At 40.1% G+C, this 14489-nt stretch overlaps 1 protein-coding gene and 1 long non-coding RNA gene across 3 annotated transcripts; one reads left to right on the forward strand and one right to left on the reverse strand.

The window, feature by feature from the left end:
* Positions 1 to 7557: 7557 nt before the first annotated feature.
* On the reverse strand, positions 7558 to 9302 carry lbx1a (ladybird homeobox 1a). The gene is made up of 2 exons (XM_085441741.1): positions 8650 to 9302; positions 7558 to 8221 (listed from the first exon to the last, which is right to left on the reverse strand). The coding sequence occupies exons 1-2, from the start codon at positions 8951 to 8953 to the stop codon at positions 7701 to 7703; spliced, it is 825 nt and encodes a 274-aa protein (XP_085297867.1). The 5' UTR covers positions 8954 to 9302; the 3' UTR covers positions 7558 to 7700.
* A 1713-nt stretch (positions 9303 to 11015) lies between these two features.
* Positions 11016 to 14288, forward strand: LOC146685429 (uncharacterized). 2 transcript variants are annotated; one of them, XR_014916843.1, is made up of 4 exons: positions 11016 to 11356; positions 12233 to 12304; positions 12885 to 12986; positions 13160 to 14288. It is a non-coding gene; the product is annotated as an uncharacterized LOC146685429 (long non-coding RNA). The 2 variants fall into 2 exon arrangements; XR_014916842.1 differs by having other exon boundaries at positions 11016 to 12304.
* The last annotated feature ends 201 nt before the right edge of the window (positions 14289 to 14489 follow it).

Below are 14489 nucleotides of genomic sequence, written 5' to 3' on the forward strand. Positions count from 1 at the left end.
ACTAAAAATGCTTGGTTAAGATTATGACTTATGTTCTGATTTGAGCCTGTATTCAATTTTACACTGAACCTCAGTTGATTCCTTTTGATATTGTCAATCTGAGGAACCAGCACCCTGACACAGGAATTATGGATCAGCTCTCTGTTAGTGAGTCTTACCCAGTAGGCAATACAAAGCTTAGATGGAACTGGGGACTTGCCCAGTCCTGAGCGCCTCGAAATCCAGGTGTCCGACCAGCCACACTTGTTACTTCAACTTCCCTCTTGATTAGTGCACTTGGAATACGTGGGTTAATTTTAGGGGCCTGGAGAGTAAACCTCAAGGGTCTGGTACGTTTAAAGGGCTGGAGTAACCTATAAGGGCTATTTACACTAAAATGGGTTGAAACTCAGATTTTTACATTTACTGTTCCACAAAGTGTTAAAAAGGGAACGTCCACAATTTAGACTTTAATTGCAGATAATTTTCTTTTAAAAATTTAGCAGGAGCAAAGCAAAAGGAGAATTAAATAATATTAATAATTTAAGAATCACAAAATCAGAATGGGATTATTTAGTCCATTGCAACTTCTTTTCACTAATGACACATTTTACAAGTCAGACATTCAGAGAGGGGATAGATTAATTGGATAATCCAAATTGCCACTAGGTGTGAATGTGCGAGTGAGTGCGAATGGTTGTCTGTCCCTGTGTGTTGGCCCTGCGACAGACTGGCGACCTGTCCAGGGTGTACCCCGCCTCTCGCCCTATGACAGCTGGGATAGGCTCCAGCGCCCCCCGTGACCCTGAAAAGGATAAGCGGAAGCGAATGGATGGATGGATGGACATTCAGAGATCAGCGGCTCCTGTGGGCCACTCTCACTCCCTTCCCCCCCCCCTCCCACACACACACACGGGGGGGGGCATTAACAGGGAGAGGGGGGCACGAAGAAATACTTTTCTTTCTTATTCTCATTTAAAATGTCTCGCTTTTAAAAAAATAATTATCTGACTCTTACGACGAACGATTGATTGATTGATGCATATATATCATTTGGGCGACCGTGGCTCAGGGGGTTGGGAATTGCATCTGTAACCAGAAGGTCGCCAGTTCGATCCCCGGGCTCTCTGTCCTGGTCGTTGTGTCCTTGGGCAAGACACTTTACCCTACTTGCCTACTGGTGTTGGCCAGAGGGGCCGATGGCGCGATATGGCAGCCTCGCTTCTGTCAGTCTGCTCCAGGGCAGCTGTGGCTACAACCGTAGCTGCCTCCACCAGTGTATGAATGTGAGAGTGAATGAATAGTGGCATTGTAAAGCGCTTTGGGTGCCTTGAAAAGTGCTATATAAATCCAATCCATTATTATTATTATCAGAACAGTGTACATCACTGTCACAACAGCGTTTGTTTTCATTTAAAGGCTTATAATGGCGGCCGGTCTCTAGTCAAAACCCCTGGACCAATAATTGTTTTTTGTTTTGTTTTTTTTGTTTTTTGTTTTTTTGTCCCAGTCCAGCCCTGTAAGCAGCTCATCTGCAGTCTGGTGTTACCTACATCTTCCTATTCAGAAGGCAGAATTTCCGAGTTCTGAGTACAATCAAAGCACCACGACTGCAGTTTTTGTGTTGGATGTAAAAGGCGCACATGACTAGGCTAGAATCATGGCAGCAGTCAACGACGGTCCAGGCGTGGGATTTCTCTCGTGGAAATATGCACATTATCTTTTCCTTTCTGTTGGTAGGTGGCACAGTGCACAGTGGCAGGATAGTGCTAACATGTAAGCAAGCTAGAAGACTTACAGTCTTGCTGGGTATCCAGTTACGGAAGCAACAGATTAACAAGAGAATTCTGAGTAAAACCAAAGTTACTTTCCCTAGTAACTAGTTACTTTGAAAGTAATGAGTAACTTGAAGTAACTGAGTTACTTTTGATAGAAGTAACTAGTAATGTAACTAAGTTACTAATTTAAAGTAACTTACCCAACACTGCATACTACGCATATGATGTAGTAACTGAAATAACAGTAATGGAAATGAATAAATAAACAGACTAAAGGAAAATGGAAAAACAGAAAGAGAAAAATAATTGGGTGGGGTTCAGTGAGAACATGGATCAAGACTTTTGGTCAGCCTTGACACAAGCTGGCAGGTAACTCAGGAACAGAAGGCGGTGCTCTACTCACATGTGTTATATTGCAGGTAGGGTACTGCTGATTTCAACTGAGGATAAAGATAGGGAAGGAATACTATAAGGATCTGAATCCCACTGACACGCCTTCCATAGTGCAATCTGGGAATGTGAGGGATGACTCATCCTTTGTGGGGGTGAGGTCACTGAGGCAGTTAAATAACTCCTTGATGGCTGACCCCCTAGGATGAAGGAGATTTAACCTGAGTTCCTACAGGCCCTCAGTCTTGTAGGGCTGTCTTGGTTGACAATCCTACACAACATCGCCTGAAGATTGGGGCAGGTTTTTAGAGTTTATTGAAAGGTAGTGGATTGTTTATCGGCACAGGAGCTCCGCCAGAGAGGAGGGAGAACACTGACTGCAGTCCAGGTGGGAGGAAATGTTTATTCTGGTGCTTGGGAATATTTTTAAGAGTCTTAATTGTTGAAAAGGTAAATTTAGGCTTAGAAGGAGTAATTGATTGGCATTTAGAAGGAAATCCAGGGGCATGAGAGAAATGCGGCTGGAGAGTGGGCAATCAGGTTGTGAACAGGTGAGCGTTTTCCTTTACCAATAACAGAAAAAATAAGGTGCGTTCACAGTCTGTAGATGAATTGTGTTTAAACAAACTAGGTTCTAGGAATGACTTTGGACTGACAATTAAAGCAGGAACAGAGAACCGGGGTTAACAGACAAAAAAGTTATATTTTTTACTGTAACAACCCTAAACAACCAAATGTCATGTTGCCATATCATTTTTTGATTGGTCGACATGGTGCATTTTTCCACCAACAGGAACGAGCTGTTTTTTGTTTGCTCATAAGCAGAGAGGTCTCGCTGCGCTGTCCTTAGACAGTAAACGTGACTATTGAGGGAAAAACACGCGTATATATTGTTTATCATGACTCTGGTTTTACGAGACCTATCAACACAATTTAAAACCTGGTATATGTCACCTTGTTGCTTTGTCTTTAAGAGGTCATGTGATTGGCTTACCACCACTACTTTATTCTTCCTCAGTCAAACAGCAGCACTCATGCGATCGTTTTGCCCCCTGAGCTCCAGGTGTTGTGCCAAAAAGCTGATCGTCTGTAAGAAAGTGATTGCAGCCCGCGGGAGCGCGCACAGCTGCTTAAAGCTGTAGCGCCCAGATTACTTACAGCTACTTACGTGCAACTGATAGAAGCGGTAAGCTGAACACAGCTTCAGCTGTCTGTTGAAAAATAGTAACGCCACCGCATTTTCTTGTTAGTAACGGTAACGGCGTTGTAACAATAGAAATAGTAATTAGTTAGATTACTCGTTACTGAAAAAAGTAACGCCGTTACTTTTAACACTGTTACTTGTACTTGGTCTCCAGCCACGCCTGCAGCGTTACACATTCATATATCTTATTCAGTGATCTTTAAATACTTCATCTTAATCCAAAGTACTGTCAAGCAGAAAGAGAAAGCATATTTCTCCCATACTGGCCCCTCTTCATTGGTTCCCTGTTAAATCCAGAATAAACTTTAAAATCCTGCTCCTCACACACAAGGTCTTAATAATTAGGCCCCATCTTATCTTAATGCCCTTATAGTACCATATTACACCAATAGTGTGCGTCCTCTTAGATTGGCTATTTAAAAGTAGAAAGGGAGGCAGAGCCTTCAGCTTTGGGACCGCTCTTCTGTAGAACCAGTCTGGATTCATCCTCAACCAGTGGCAGCAGATGGCCACCCCTCCCTGAGCCTTTTTAGAATCACCAGTTAACCTGGTGGGAAGCTAGAATACCCAGAAAAAGGCTCCTCCTCCTCATAGAATTTCTACACCTTAGGTAAGCAGGATGTTTGAAGTCACACACAACACCCCTGTGCTGCTTCATCAGTAAGTTATCAACTAAAAGAAAACTTTTTTCCACCATTGTTTCCTTTAACAATGATCTATTTACTTACTTTTGAACGTGTAAATATAAGAGACTTAATAAAAGATCTGATTGTATAATCTGACAAATCTACAGAAGTTTGTGGGCAGTTTCTATGCTTGTGTCATCCTTTCTTCTTACTGAAATTGAAATGGTCAAGGTAGGAAGCCCTCTTGTAGTTTAATAGTTCTCCAGGTTTTCTGAAAGTCTTTCATTGTTTTTCTTTTCACACACTGTAAACAAATATGTGTGCTAACACCGTAAAGTGTGCGCCCTACCTGCCGGCTGTAAATCCCAGGTTGCAATGACAAGCCACATTAAGAAGAACCTGCTCAGCATGAACACATCACAAAAGTGGACAGGCAATTTCTTTTTTCCACCAGATAGCCAGCCAAGCTTGTTCTGCATCTCTGATTTTAATACACTCAACGAGCAGTTTAGCAACCAGGAAACTCAGCCCCAGGAGGGGGGTGAAAGGCGATGTGTGAAAAAAAGAGAGGTATCTTCTTGGACTGCTAAATTCATTTCTGCTTCTGAATGATCAACTAAGCTTGGAAACTTAAAAACAAAATGGGCATGTGTTGGAGGAGGGGGTGTTTTCTTTTTGGATAGTAATTAATTACAGGTTCAAGTAAATTATTACATATATCAATTCTGTCAGGAACCACTTCGTTCAATAGACCGTAAAATTGAAGTTTGAAGTGTTAAGGGGCTCTACAGGAACGTTATCACTAAAACTTTCAAATTTAGCCTATTTAGTGATCAATCAAGTTGTACCCTGGAGCAGAGGCAGTTCATTTCTTCAGCTCCATCCTGACTCACACAAACACAAAGCATGGACACCAGCTCATCACAAACTGCTCTTAAAACACACGCAGGCATTTGCAGGGCAGCTTTCACAGCATAGAACTTTACATTGCAGTACAGTCCAGCTCTACAGTACAGTTCACCAACAAACACAAGAATTTGTGCTCGATGAGCAATGCTTTGAATTAGGAAATAATCGATAATATGTCACTGACTATTGCTTATAGATTGGACAGAACTGGTCTCAGCATAATAATCGTAATCATCATCATTTTGATCTTGCTACAATGATTGTAGAGTATGTCTGAACATGTGTCTGTATGTGCCCTATCTTCTCCTTAGCAGGTGGGCTAACAGGAACAAACTATTATAGGAACATCACACATACAGCGATTATTAACATCTATATGTTTTCGACAGGCTGACGAGCTATCCTGCATCTGCCTCTCGCTGGCCTATCATCAACACTGTTGAAACAGTGTGAGATCATCTTGACAGAGAATGGAATAAAAAGCATCCAGCATCCAAAGGAGAGCTTTGGATTGTCCTTCGAGAAGCATGAAAAACGATTCCTGAAGACTTCCTAACATAAAGCAAGAAGACTTGACCGAGACAGTTCAAGCTTTGTTGAAAAACAAAGTTGTTCATGCTAATAACTGACTTTCAAGCTCATTAGAATTGTACATACTGTTTTTGTCTTGTATACTATATATCCATGTATAGTTGCACATGTTTCAATAAATGGCTTCATATGCATCTTATTTTCCAAGCAAAATTAGGGGTGGCTCGAGATTTTTGCACACTAGTAGTAAAAGTGGAAGTATGTCTAGGAGTTGGCAGTTTAAAGAGAAACAAAGATATACATCGCATTTTAATCGATCGATCAATTTATCGTTGCTTTTGGAGGATCCCGGCTGATAACAGCCTTTTTTGTTGAGGTCCCACAGAAAAAAATGGAGGGGGCACGAGGACATGCATCAAACTTCCATTTTACGGACGATTGAATAAATGATCTCCCTCTCTCTCTATCACACACACACACAAACACACAAACCCCCATGGGGGGGGGACTGACTAAGATCACATAGACTCATAGTCATTCTATATATTGTGCATCTACATACGCCTGCTGTGATATACACACAAATTAAATAAAACATTAAACAGAAAGAAAAGAAAAAGAAAATCGGACGCTTCGTGGCAAATAATAATTTCTTTTTTTCCTACTGAACAAATATATTTATTGACAAATCAAATTATAAATCTTCACAAATCTATATTCGAAATGACAAGCTGGATATTGATATGAAAACATATTTTTCATGTTTAGCTGTTTCTATAAGAAACTGTCAAGCATTGGCTGTAAATGGCAATATTGGTCATATTTTTGATTTTAATAATCGCCTTTGAGAATTGTTTAATAAACAATCAATTTTTTATATTACATATTTTATATCTACTTTGGACATTTTGTTACAAAGTTGTTGCTTTTATAGTTTTTTTTTAAGAAAAATACCGTGGGAGGTTTTTCTTAAAATAGTAAATTTCATAAATTCAAATGCAAAAAAATGCAGCATACGGGTGATGAAATGTGTAACCAGGAGCTCATCAGCGTAACTTTGTGCTGAACATTGGGGGGGGGGGCGAAGCTCTCTGTCTAAATAAATAAATAAATCTGGGTAAATTCCCGGATTATTAAACATGCAATCATTTTGCTGGTAATACCTGAAATGAGTAAAGAAAATCAACAGCCTATTTATGCAAGATAATTCATAATTTTAGGGGGGGGGGAGCTCTGCAGGCGCTCCTTTATAAGTCAATTATTTCACTGCTCCCTGACCGCCCCACTATGCCTCATTCACATTCATGGAAGTGTGTTTCAACACAGCAGCAACCAACGAAACTGTCTGAATTATGCGTGACAAAAGGGGTATAAACAGATGAAAAGACGGGTTAAGTCAATCCATCAAAGCGACTCGTAATTGAGAGGAGAGCCCTCCAACCATATGGCCTCTGCAACACTGCCCTTTGTGCGCACTGAGCCGCCGGACGGTGAGGCAGGCGGACACGCTTGTCTCCATATCGCGCGACGGTGTAGAGCCGCCCCCGGGGAAAACTACGGGTAGGCGTTCTTTTTCCCATATTATGTTCAAGCACAGCAGGTCAGAAGGTGAGTTGGTGTTTAGATGAGTTTGGCATTTTCTCCCCCACAGTCCTCCTCAACGAGAAGCCTTTATCTCGAGTAACTTCGTTTAAACAGAAATGTTACACTTCAATAACGCTTGGTTCACCCCGGAAATCATGTTGAGCAACGCGAGATAATCTGCATATTTAAAAAATGCATTTTTATTAACATTTGTACATTTGTACAATTTGTAGAGATGTCTGCTATTATGGTTCGTTTTTGTATTTCTAAAGGCACGTGAAGTGTTACAAAACATCAAACCCTATTTAAGCCATGTTTAATACAAGCAACCGCACTTGTTCTGTGCAGTTATCGTTTGAGGGCTGATATATCAAAAGGTTAAAAACAGTCTTCTCAAGCTTACAAACTGATTCACAGAAGCATTTCAACCGCTTTATAGCACAAAGTAGGCTGCATTAAATGTGCAGTGAAATCTTTCTGATTGTAACCACAGCGGCCAATCGACAGCAGTGTTAGATTTAAGTATCAGTGTTTGAATCTGAAGAGTCCACGCGTTTTCAGAGCCTGGGCCTGTTCAGCAAGGCTTTTGGCAAATCACAGCGGAGGCGTCTATTTTTGAATCGCACCGCTATGTAAATCCTCTAAAGGCTGTCTGTTACTATCGCGTTATTGGGCAACACGCGACTGTCTCTGTGTTATTTAGTCACCAACGTCAATCTCATCTTCATCATCCAAGCAACACTTGGTGGTCAGTCGATAGTCACCGGTCGATGCAGGTGATGGAGGTAATAAATGCAGCGGGTCTAGGGTGTCGGTGGTGTGGAATCTGGAAGAGATCTGGTGTTGCTCGGTTTGGCCCGGCCCAGAAATCGTCCCCTCACCCATACCTCCTGCCGCCGCCGCGGACTTCTCCAGCTCAGCCAGCTTGGAGAGCTTTTCAAAGGCCACAGCGCCGGCGGCCTTGGCGGACTCCACGTCCGCTTTCATCTCCTCCAAGTCCCGCTTAAGCTTAGCCCGGCGGTTCTGGAACCATGTGATGACCTGTGCGTTGGTCAGACCAAGCTGCTGAGCCATCTGGTCCCGGTCCGCTGGGCTCAAGTACTTCTGGTACAGAAAACGTTTCTCCAGCTCATATATTTGGTGGTTGGTAAAGGCCGTGCGGGATTTCCGCCGCTTTTTAGGGGTGTTTCTCTGACCGAATAGGGTTAGCCCGTCTCTGCCTGTAGAAATAAGATCATACAGAATGTAAAACTGGAATAAAACACACGTTTATAAGTCACTAAAAACAGTGTTACACAAAAGAAACCAATTATAAGTCACCAAAAACTCCAGTACGACATCACTGAAATGATTCCGAAATTCATTCATTCAGATTCATTCATTTAGTTAGCGTGCTTTGTCAAATTTCAATGAGCACATTAAAAAACATACAGCGGTTTTCGAATAGGAAAAAATAGCACAGGATCATTCTTTGTTTAGAAAACAGTAGTACTTACAATTAGGTACAAGAAATAACGCTGAAAGCTTTTTCTCCAAACATCTACGGATATTTTTCATATTTCAGAAAAATAAGCTGCTGCTGTTGCGGTTGTAACAGTGAGGATGTTCTCCTTACCTACAATAAGAGAGGAAGAAAACAGCCTTTTACCTTCAGCAGCCTGCAGGACGCTGACCTCCAGGCCTTCAAAGGTTTTGCTGGCCAGCTCCTCCAGCGCGCAGAGCGGGGAGGTTTGACTGAGCAGCACCCGGCTGGACACGCCGTGACAAGCCGAGGGCAACTTCTCTCCGCTGAGAAAGTAGCTCCTTTTCACAGACGGTTTGTTGAGAATGTCATCTATGCTGAAAGGCGTCAGCGGTTTGTTGGTGTTGACCGGTGGTTGAAGCTGATCCAGCGGACTGCGACTACTGCCCTCAAGAACAGCTGGACGTTTAGAGTCTCCCTTAGAGGTCATGACGGCTCAGCAGCTGACTGAAAATGTCAAAGTTTGGACAAGAATGAAGGAAAACGAGCCACGGCAAGGATCACAGGTGTAACCTCATATCGCCCACTGCCTAAACACTTCTGACTCCCAGACTCCCACCGTCTCTCTGAAGCACTTTTTCGGAGTGACGTACAATATGAATATATATAAGACTGGCACTCACTCGGTGAACAGCGATGCACCAAGAGCTGGACCGACTAACTAACATGTTATTGCGGAAGGCCATCAATTACTCACTTCACCCCTCCCCTTATCTCTCTCTCTCTTTCTGCGTGCGTGAGCGCGCGTGCTGGGGGGGAGCTCTGAGACAGAGCAAACAGCGAAGAACAGTCCAATTACAAATCAGAGTAGGCTCTGTTTACACTTTATCTGTAAAATTTGCTCGTTTGTCACCAAACGAGCAAATGTGTTTATCAGCACGATATCATCGTCATTTGCGTACACGGTGTAAGTAGCACAGAATTACTCTTCAGGCCAGTTACAGTCAGAAACAGACAATAAGCAAATTAGAAAATGAGAATGCGTGCTGAACTGTACAGACAGAGCCATGCACGAGCGTGACAGCGCGTTACAAGGCTAGTGGCGGAGCAGAGCAGGCCCTACCACACCTCCAGCCTCGCCACCCCCGCGGTAAGACGAGCGCTCTGCCAAAATCAGCGTCAGGCTCCCCGGACCACAGCCCGAGACAGGAACACATGGACAAACTGACAGGGAGGACACCGAGCACATATTTTTTTATGCCAATTAATCCTAAATAAAATCCAGTCAGGAAGATTATAAAATCATTTGTAGAGATGATTTCTTCTAAAACATTCTGCTATCAAGGCAGCAGTTTTCTGACGGTAAAGTTTTGGTTTTAGTTGTGTAGAAATACGCACGTTATCATGGGTTTTTATTTTGTTTCCATATTTTCAAATATTTGTATTACATTATGCACAATATGAAACTTCCAAAAGAGAAATAATTCGAAGTTGAACAATTAGTTCATCGATTTACTCGAGCGTTTTTATTTAGTCATTTATTTTTATATTTTATAGAGTTGGTCACACAAAGTTAAAAGGTATGTGCCTTTTTCACATCATGCTGTGAGCACGTTATTTTTTTTACATGAGATGATTTGCAGAAAAGCAGATAGAGACAAAATACTGTTAATCTGACTATCGTCAGGTTTTACATACAGTTACTGTCCCTCTATTTAGAAAGGCAGAGGCATCATGGTGTGATTATTTTACATGTAGTTTTTTTGTTTTGTTTTTTCATGTGTAATAATGTTCAACATTGCATCAATACATTTTTCAAAAAATGCCTCTCTGTGCAAAATGGGTTCAAAAACATAAACAGCTGTGGGATCCTGTTAGTCTGTGATTGAAACAGCCCAGCGCTGCTATCGATGCAGGGAAAACCAACCCTGCAGGGAGACCTACCTCAGCTCCTGTGCAGGTGAAGCCAAAGGGAAGATTTGCTTCACCATATTTTCTAGTCTTTAGCTTAGAATGAAGTTGGTTTGGAAACATATTCAGCGACGCTTCATCTCCTGCTTTGCGTGTCTGTGGGCGCCTGTGCCAGCAGGGTCCAAGCGTTTTGTTTTTTCTTCCCCCCCTTTTCATACCGTGCCCCCCTGCAATGGCTCTGCGTCCCCCTTTGGGGGCGGGCCCCACACTTTGGGAAGGTCTGCATTAAGCTATCAGTTCCAACATTAACGATATACTTCACAGTTTTCAGTATTCCGCAATGTAAAACCTGGCGTGTTAGCTCAGATTGCCTTGAATTATTTGAGTTAATAAAATCAAACAGTTTAAGTGGATTTATTATTGTTAACTGAGTGACAGTGACTGAAGTACTCATAATTTAAAAACAAACAAACCAAAACCCCCCGAAGTAAAGAGTATTGAACTTGCGTACGTTATTTTATTAATATGAATTGAGCCAAATGAACTTGAATGCATCTTTACACAGTTTTTGTCATGATCCTGGGTCCTTTTGACCCAGCGTTTTGTGTTTTTCTCTTCACGATTTTGGTTCTGCACTGTAAAAACTGTGATTGGGGTTAATTAGAATCTAATAGGAGAGTAATAGTAATTATTACTCAGTAAAAACGTGTATGAGTAGTTTTAATCAAATCTAAGCAAAATTCAACAATTTTGAGATGTTCAGTTATTTAAATTTACACAGTTTTGTTTGGGGTAAATTCAGCAATGGTTTGTTGAGTAGATTTAAAAAAAATGTTTGAGTACTAAAAAAATTTAAGAAATCTAATAGATTTAACTGATGAAAGCATTTTCATTTTAATCATTGTACACTTCCGCCCATAATCCTTTGTGCCACGTGCAGGACACACGCGCTTCATGAGTGGACGTCTCCATTTTGTCAGAGGTAAGACTTCTTAATTTGTTCAAATATAAGACACGGTTTAAACAATAACGTATATCGGTTTTGAGTAAAGGTTTTAAACAGTATGATACGTCGAAATTTTATTAATAATCATCACTGTAATGATAGTATCGTATTTTTACACAAATGGCAGTTAGTGGACTGCTAGCACAAGGTCACTTTCCAAGCCTTCACGACTGTGTTACTGAACAGCTTTAACTAACCACATGTTTTACCGTATTAAAAAATATCAACGGTATATTCCGATGAGTTTTAACGTCTTTCATCCACGTTTAAAAGTTCATGAAAAGGTTTTGCGGTCAGTTGTGAGTGATTTTGTCAGCCACAGTCAGTTTTTCGAACTCCAGTTTCCAATAATGGCGGCCGCTACTAAGTTTTAAAATTACTCTTAGTAATCTTTCTGGGTCACAAAATAAACTTTTAACATATTTTCAGGCGCGAAAGTAGCTGTGTAAACATCAAATATCTGCTCGGTTTATCAAGATATCGCATGTTTGCAAAAGTGCTTCGACGTTTTCGGAGCATCTGCTACCCACCAGCTCGATAGCAAGCCGGGAGCTCGAGGGTCACTGAAGCCGCTGAGAACGGCACAACTCCCGGCACATCATTTTCAGATCACCGCGGGGTTTCGCTACTCAGTTTAAACGTAATGTATAAGTCACTTAGACAACCTAAAAATGTTATTGTTTGGTTTTTTTCAGTGTTTTATTTGTTCGTGAGTAAATTGGTTTGGCTGAGATTAAAGTTATTAGATTAGATTAGATAAAATAAAACTTTATTAATCCCCCGGGTGGGTTCCTCCTTGGTTTTTACACAGCTGACTAAACGTCAAAAATGATAATGTTGCTTTCCTTTCAGGTAATGGAAGATCCCTCAACTTAAATTCACCTGATCAGCATGGGATTGAAGTTGCAGGCTATCATAGCCAAGGTATTTTCCACAGACATTTCAGCTTGGAATTTTATTTAAAGAATTTTTTTGTCAAATTTCATTTGCATGGTGCACAGCTCCACTAATTTGTTTGCATGTTTTTGTCAGTGCAAGAGGACGCCAGGACGTCACTGATATAATTAACAACACAATTATGGGTTTCATGTTTTAATTGTATTTTAAATACATGTCTATTCTTAGTAAAAAAAACAAACAAAAAACAAACAAAAAAACACAAGTACAGGTATTGCTGGGTTTTTGTTTTGTCCCAAGAAGGAAAAACCCTTTCTGACGAACATAAACTAAATTAGATAAAAAAAACTAAATGACTAAATTAATGTAATTTACTAAAACGACACATTTAAAGATTGAACCTGTCAAGCATGTTGACAATACCTTTGTGTTGACTGTCAGCACCCAGGCATGTGCATTAACATCAGCTAATTATCGCACATAATGCTCCATGTGATGATAATTTGATATTTAACAGTTTTTTTTAATACTGCCAATTCTCACAGTTTTGTCTTAATAAATGGTCACTTATCTGATGGTAATTTTTGGAATTCTTGCTCATTTTCAGTCACCAAGCAATCCTAGCAATAACATAACCAGAAATCTGGTTATTCAGTGCTTGATGGTGTACCTTGGGGAGTCCATTGATCAACTGATCAAAGAGTACAGTGTAAGTGTTGAAGTAGAAACATTATTCTGTTTTTGTTATTCATATGTGTTTGTCAAGTTTCAAATAATTTGAGGCATTATCATGTTTTATTTGTCATTCAGCTACAGGATGTGTCCAGGAAATATTTCATGTGTGCAACTACAGTCAGAAAACCCATGTGTTTGTTGTTTCAGGATGCTGATGAGGATGGTGTGTCACAAGATCTTTCTGAACAGAGGATGAAAATCTACAAAATCAAGGCTGTTGGATCTGAGGAGGATGACATTGGCATTGTGCTGGAGGGTGTGAGAGTTATGCCTGCTCTGGGCAATTTTCCAAGAGCATGCGCAATGCTGGTTGGATTGACATATGCAGTCGATCTTGCCTATCCCAAAGAGCTAAAATACACCTTGGAAGTATTCCAGAAACTTTTCCTTGAACTGGATTGTGCTAAGCTCTCACCAAAAGTGAACAGCCTCAAGAACAAGTTATTGGCTTAAACGAGGACTCTGAAAGAATGAAAGGGAAGTAAGCTCACTGAAAACCTTTGGTTTGTCTTTGTTAGATGCAGCTATCTTTTCAGTTTTTAAGTTAATTTCATCTTATTCATATCGTACCCAAATGACCTGCAATGTGTCAGGCTGTATTTGTGCTCTTCATTTTAATTTTGTTTTTTATTACCTAAAAGTTTCTTAGGAATATTCTGTTTGAAAGGCAGCAAATTGGAGGAATCACTAGTGAAGCTTTTCTTTGTTTATAGTGTATGTTACTATAAAACATTGGTTTAAAACAACTTTAAAATTTAACAGAAGTGCAGTCCTGTAGCTGTAGAAATGTTACTTCCTCTTACATGTGTCTTAGATTTTCTCAGGTTAAACATCCAAATTGGGATAAAAGGTTGATTTACATTATTGATATTCCATGTACATGAGTGAAAAACCTTTGTTCTACAGTTATATTGAGTGATTCAATTTAACAAAAGATTGACAAACTAAAGTTTTTGTTTGTCAATCATAAATAAGTAACAGAGATAAAGGAAACGGTAAAAGATATTCAAATTTCAGGTTCATGTTGATATTACAGTCTAAAGATTAATTTCTTTTTTACAAAACTGGTTTACATTCATGCAGTTTATGTTGCTGTTGCTCTGTACACAAAGCTGTGTGATAAACTGTTTATGACACTAAAACAAATTTACAGCAGAGGAATGTATTTAGGAGATCAGGAGATTGTTGATGAGAATTCAGTGTATACGAGCAGAAAAATGTTATATTATAAATTACTGTGTTTTATTTTCCACAATAAAACAAATTACTGTTTTGATGTTTTCTTTGTGAAATTGATTCATTTTACTCAGAAAATAAGTAAAATTCATTTCATTTTCTCTTATTATTCAGTCATTATTTTTAAGGTTTATTTGGAAAATTATTGAATCCAATTTGAGTTTTACTGAAAAAACAAGAAGATTTCATTTCTTTGTAATGGATATTTTAGGAAGTTTTTACTAAACCTTTGCCAGATAGT

The sequence above is a fragment of the Copadichromis virginalis genome, linkage group LG19, assembly GCF_057382275.1.
Source record: "Copadichromis virginalis isolate Kocher_CV1m ecotype Utaka linkage group LG19, C_Virginalis_male_GT1.1, whole genome shotgun sequence".
NCBI lineage: Eukaryota > Metazoa > Chordata > Actinopteri > Cichliformes > Cichlidae > Copadichromis > Copadichromis virginalis.

Bases quoted from the DNA above. Each gene is read 5' to 3' on its own strand.
- lbx1a (XM_085441741.1), bottom strand. From the start codon at position 8,953: ATGACCTCTAAGGGAGACTCTAAACGTCCAGCTGTTCTTGAGGGCAGT. The intron at 8,222-8,649 runs GTAAAAGGCTGT...TTATTTCTACAG, and splicing joins CGTCCTGCAGGCTGCTGAAG to GCAGAGACGGGCTAACCCTA.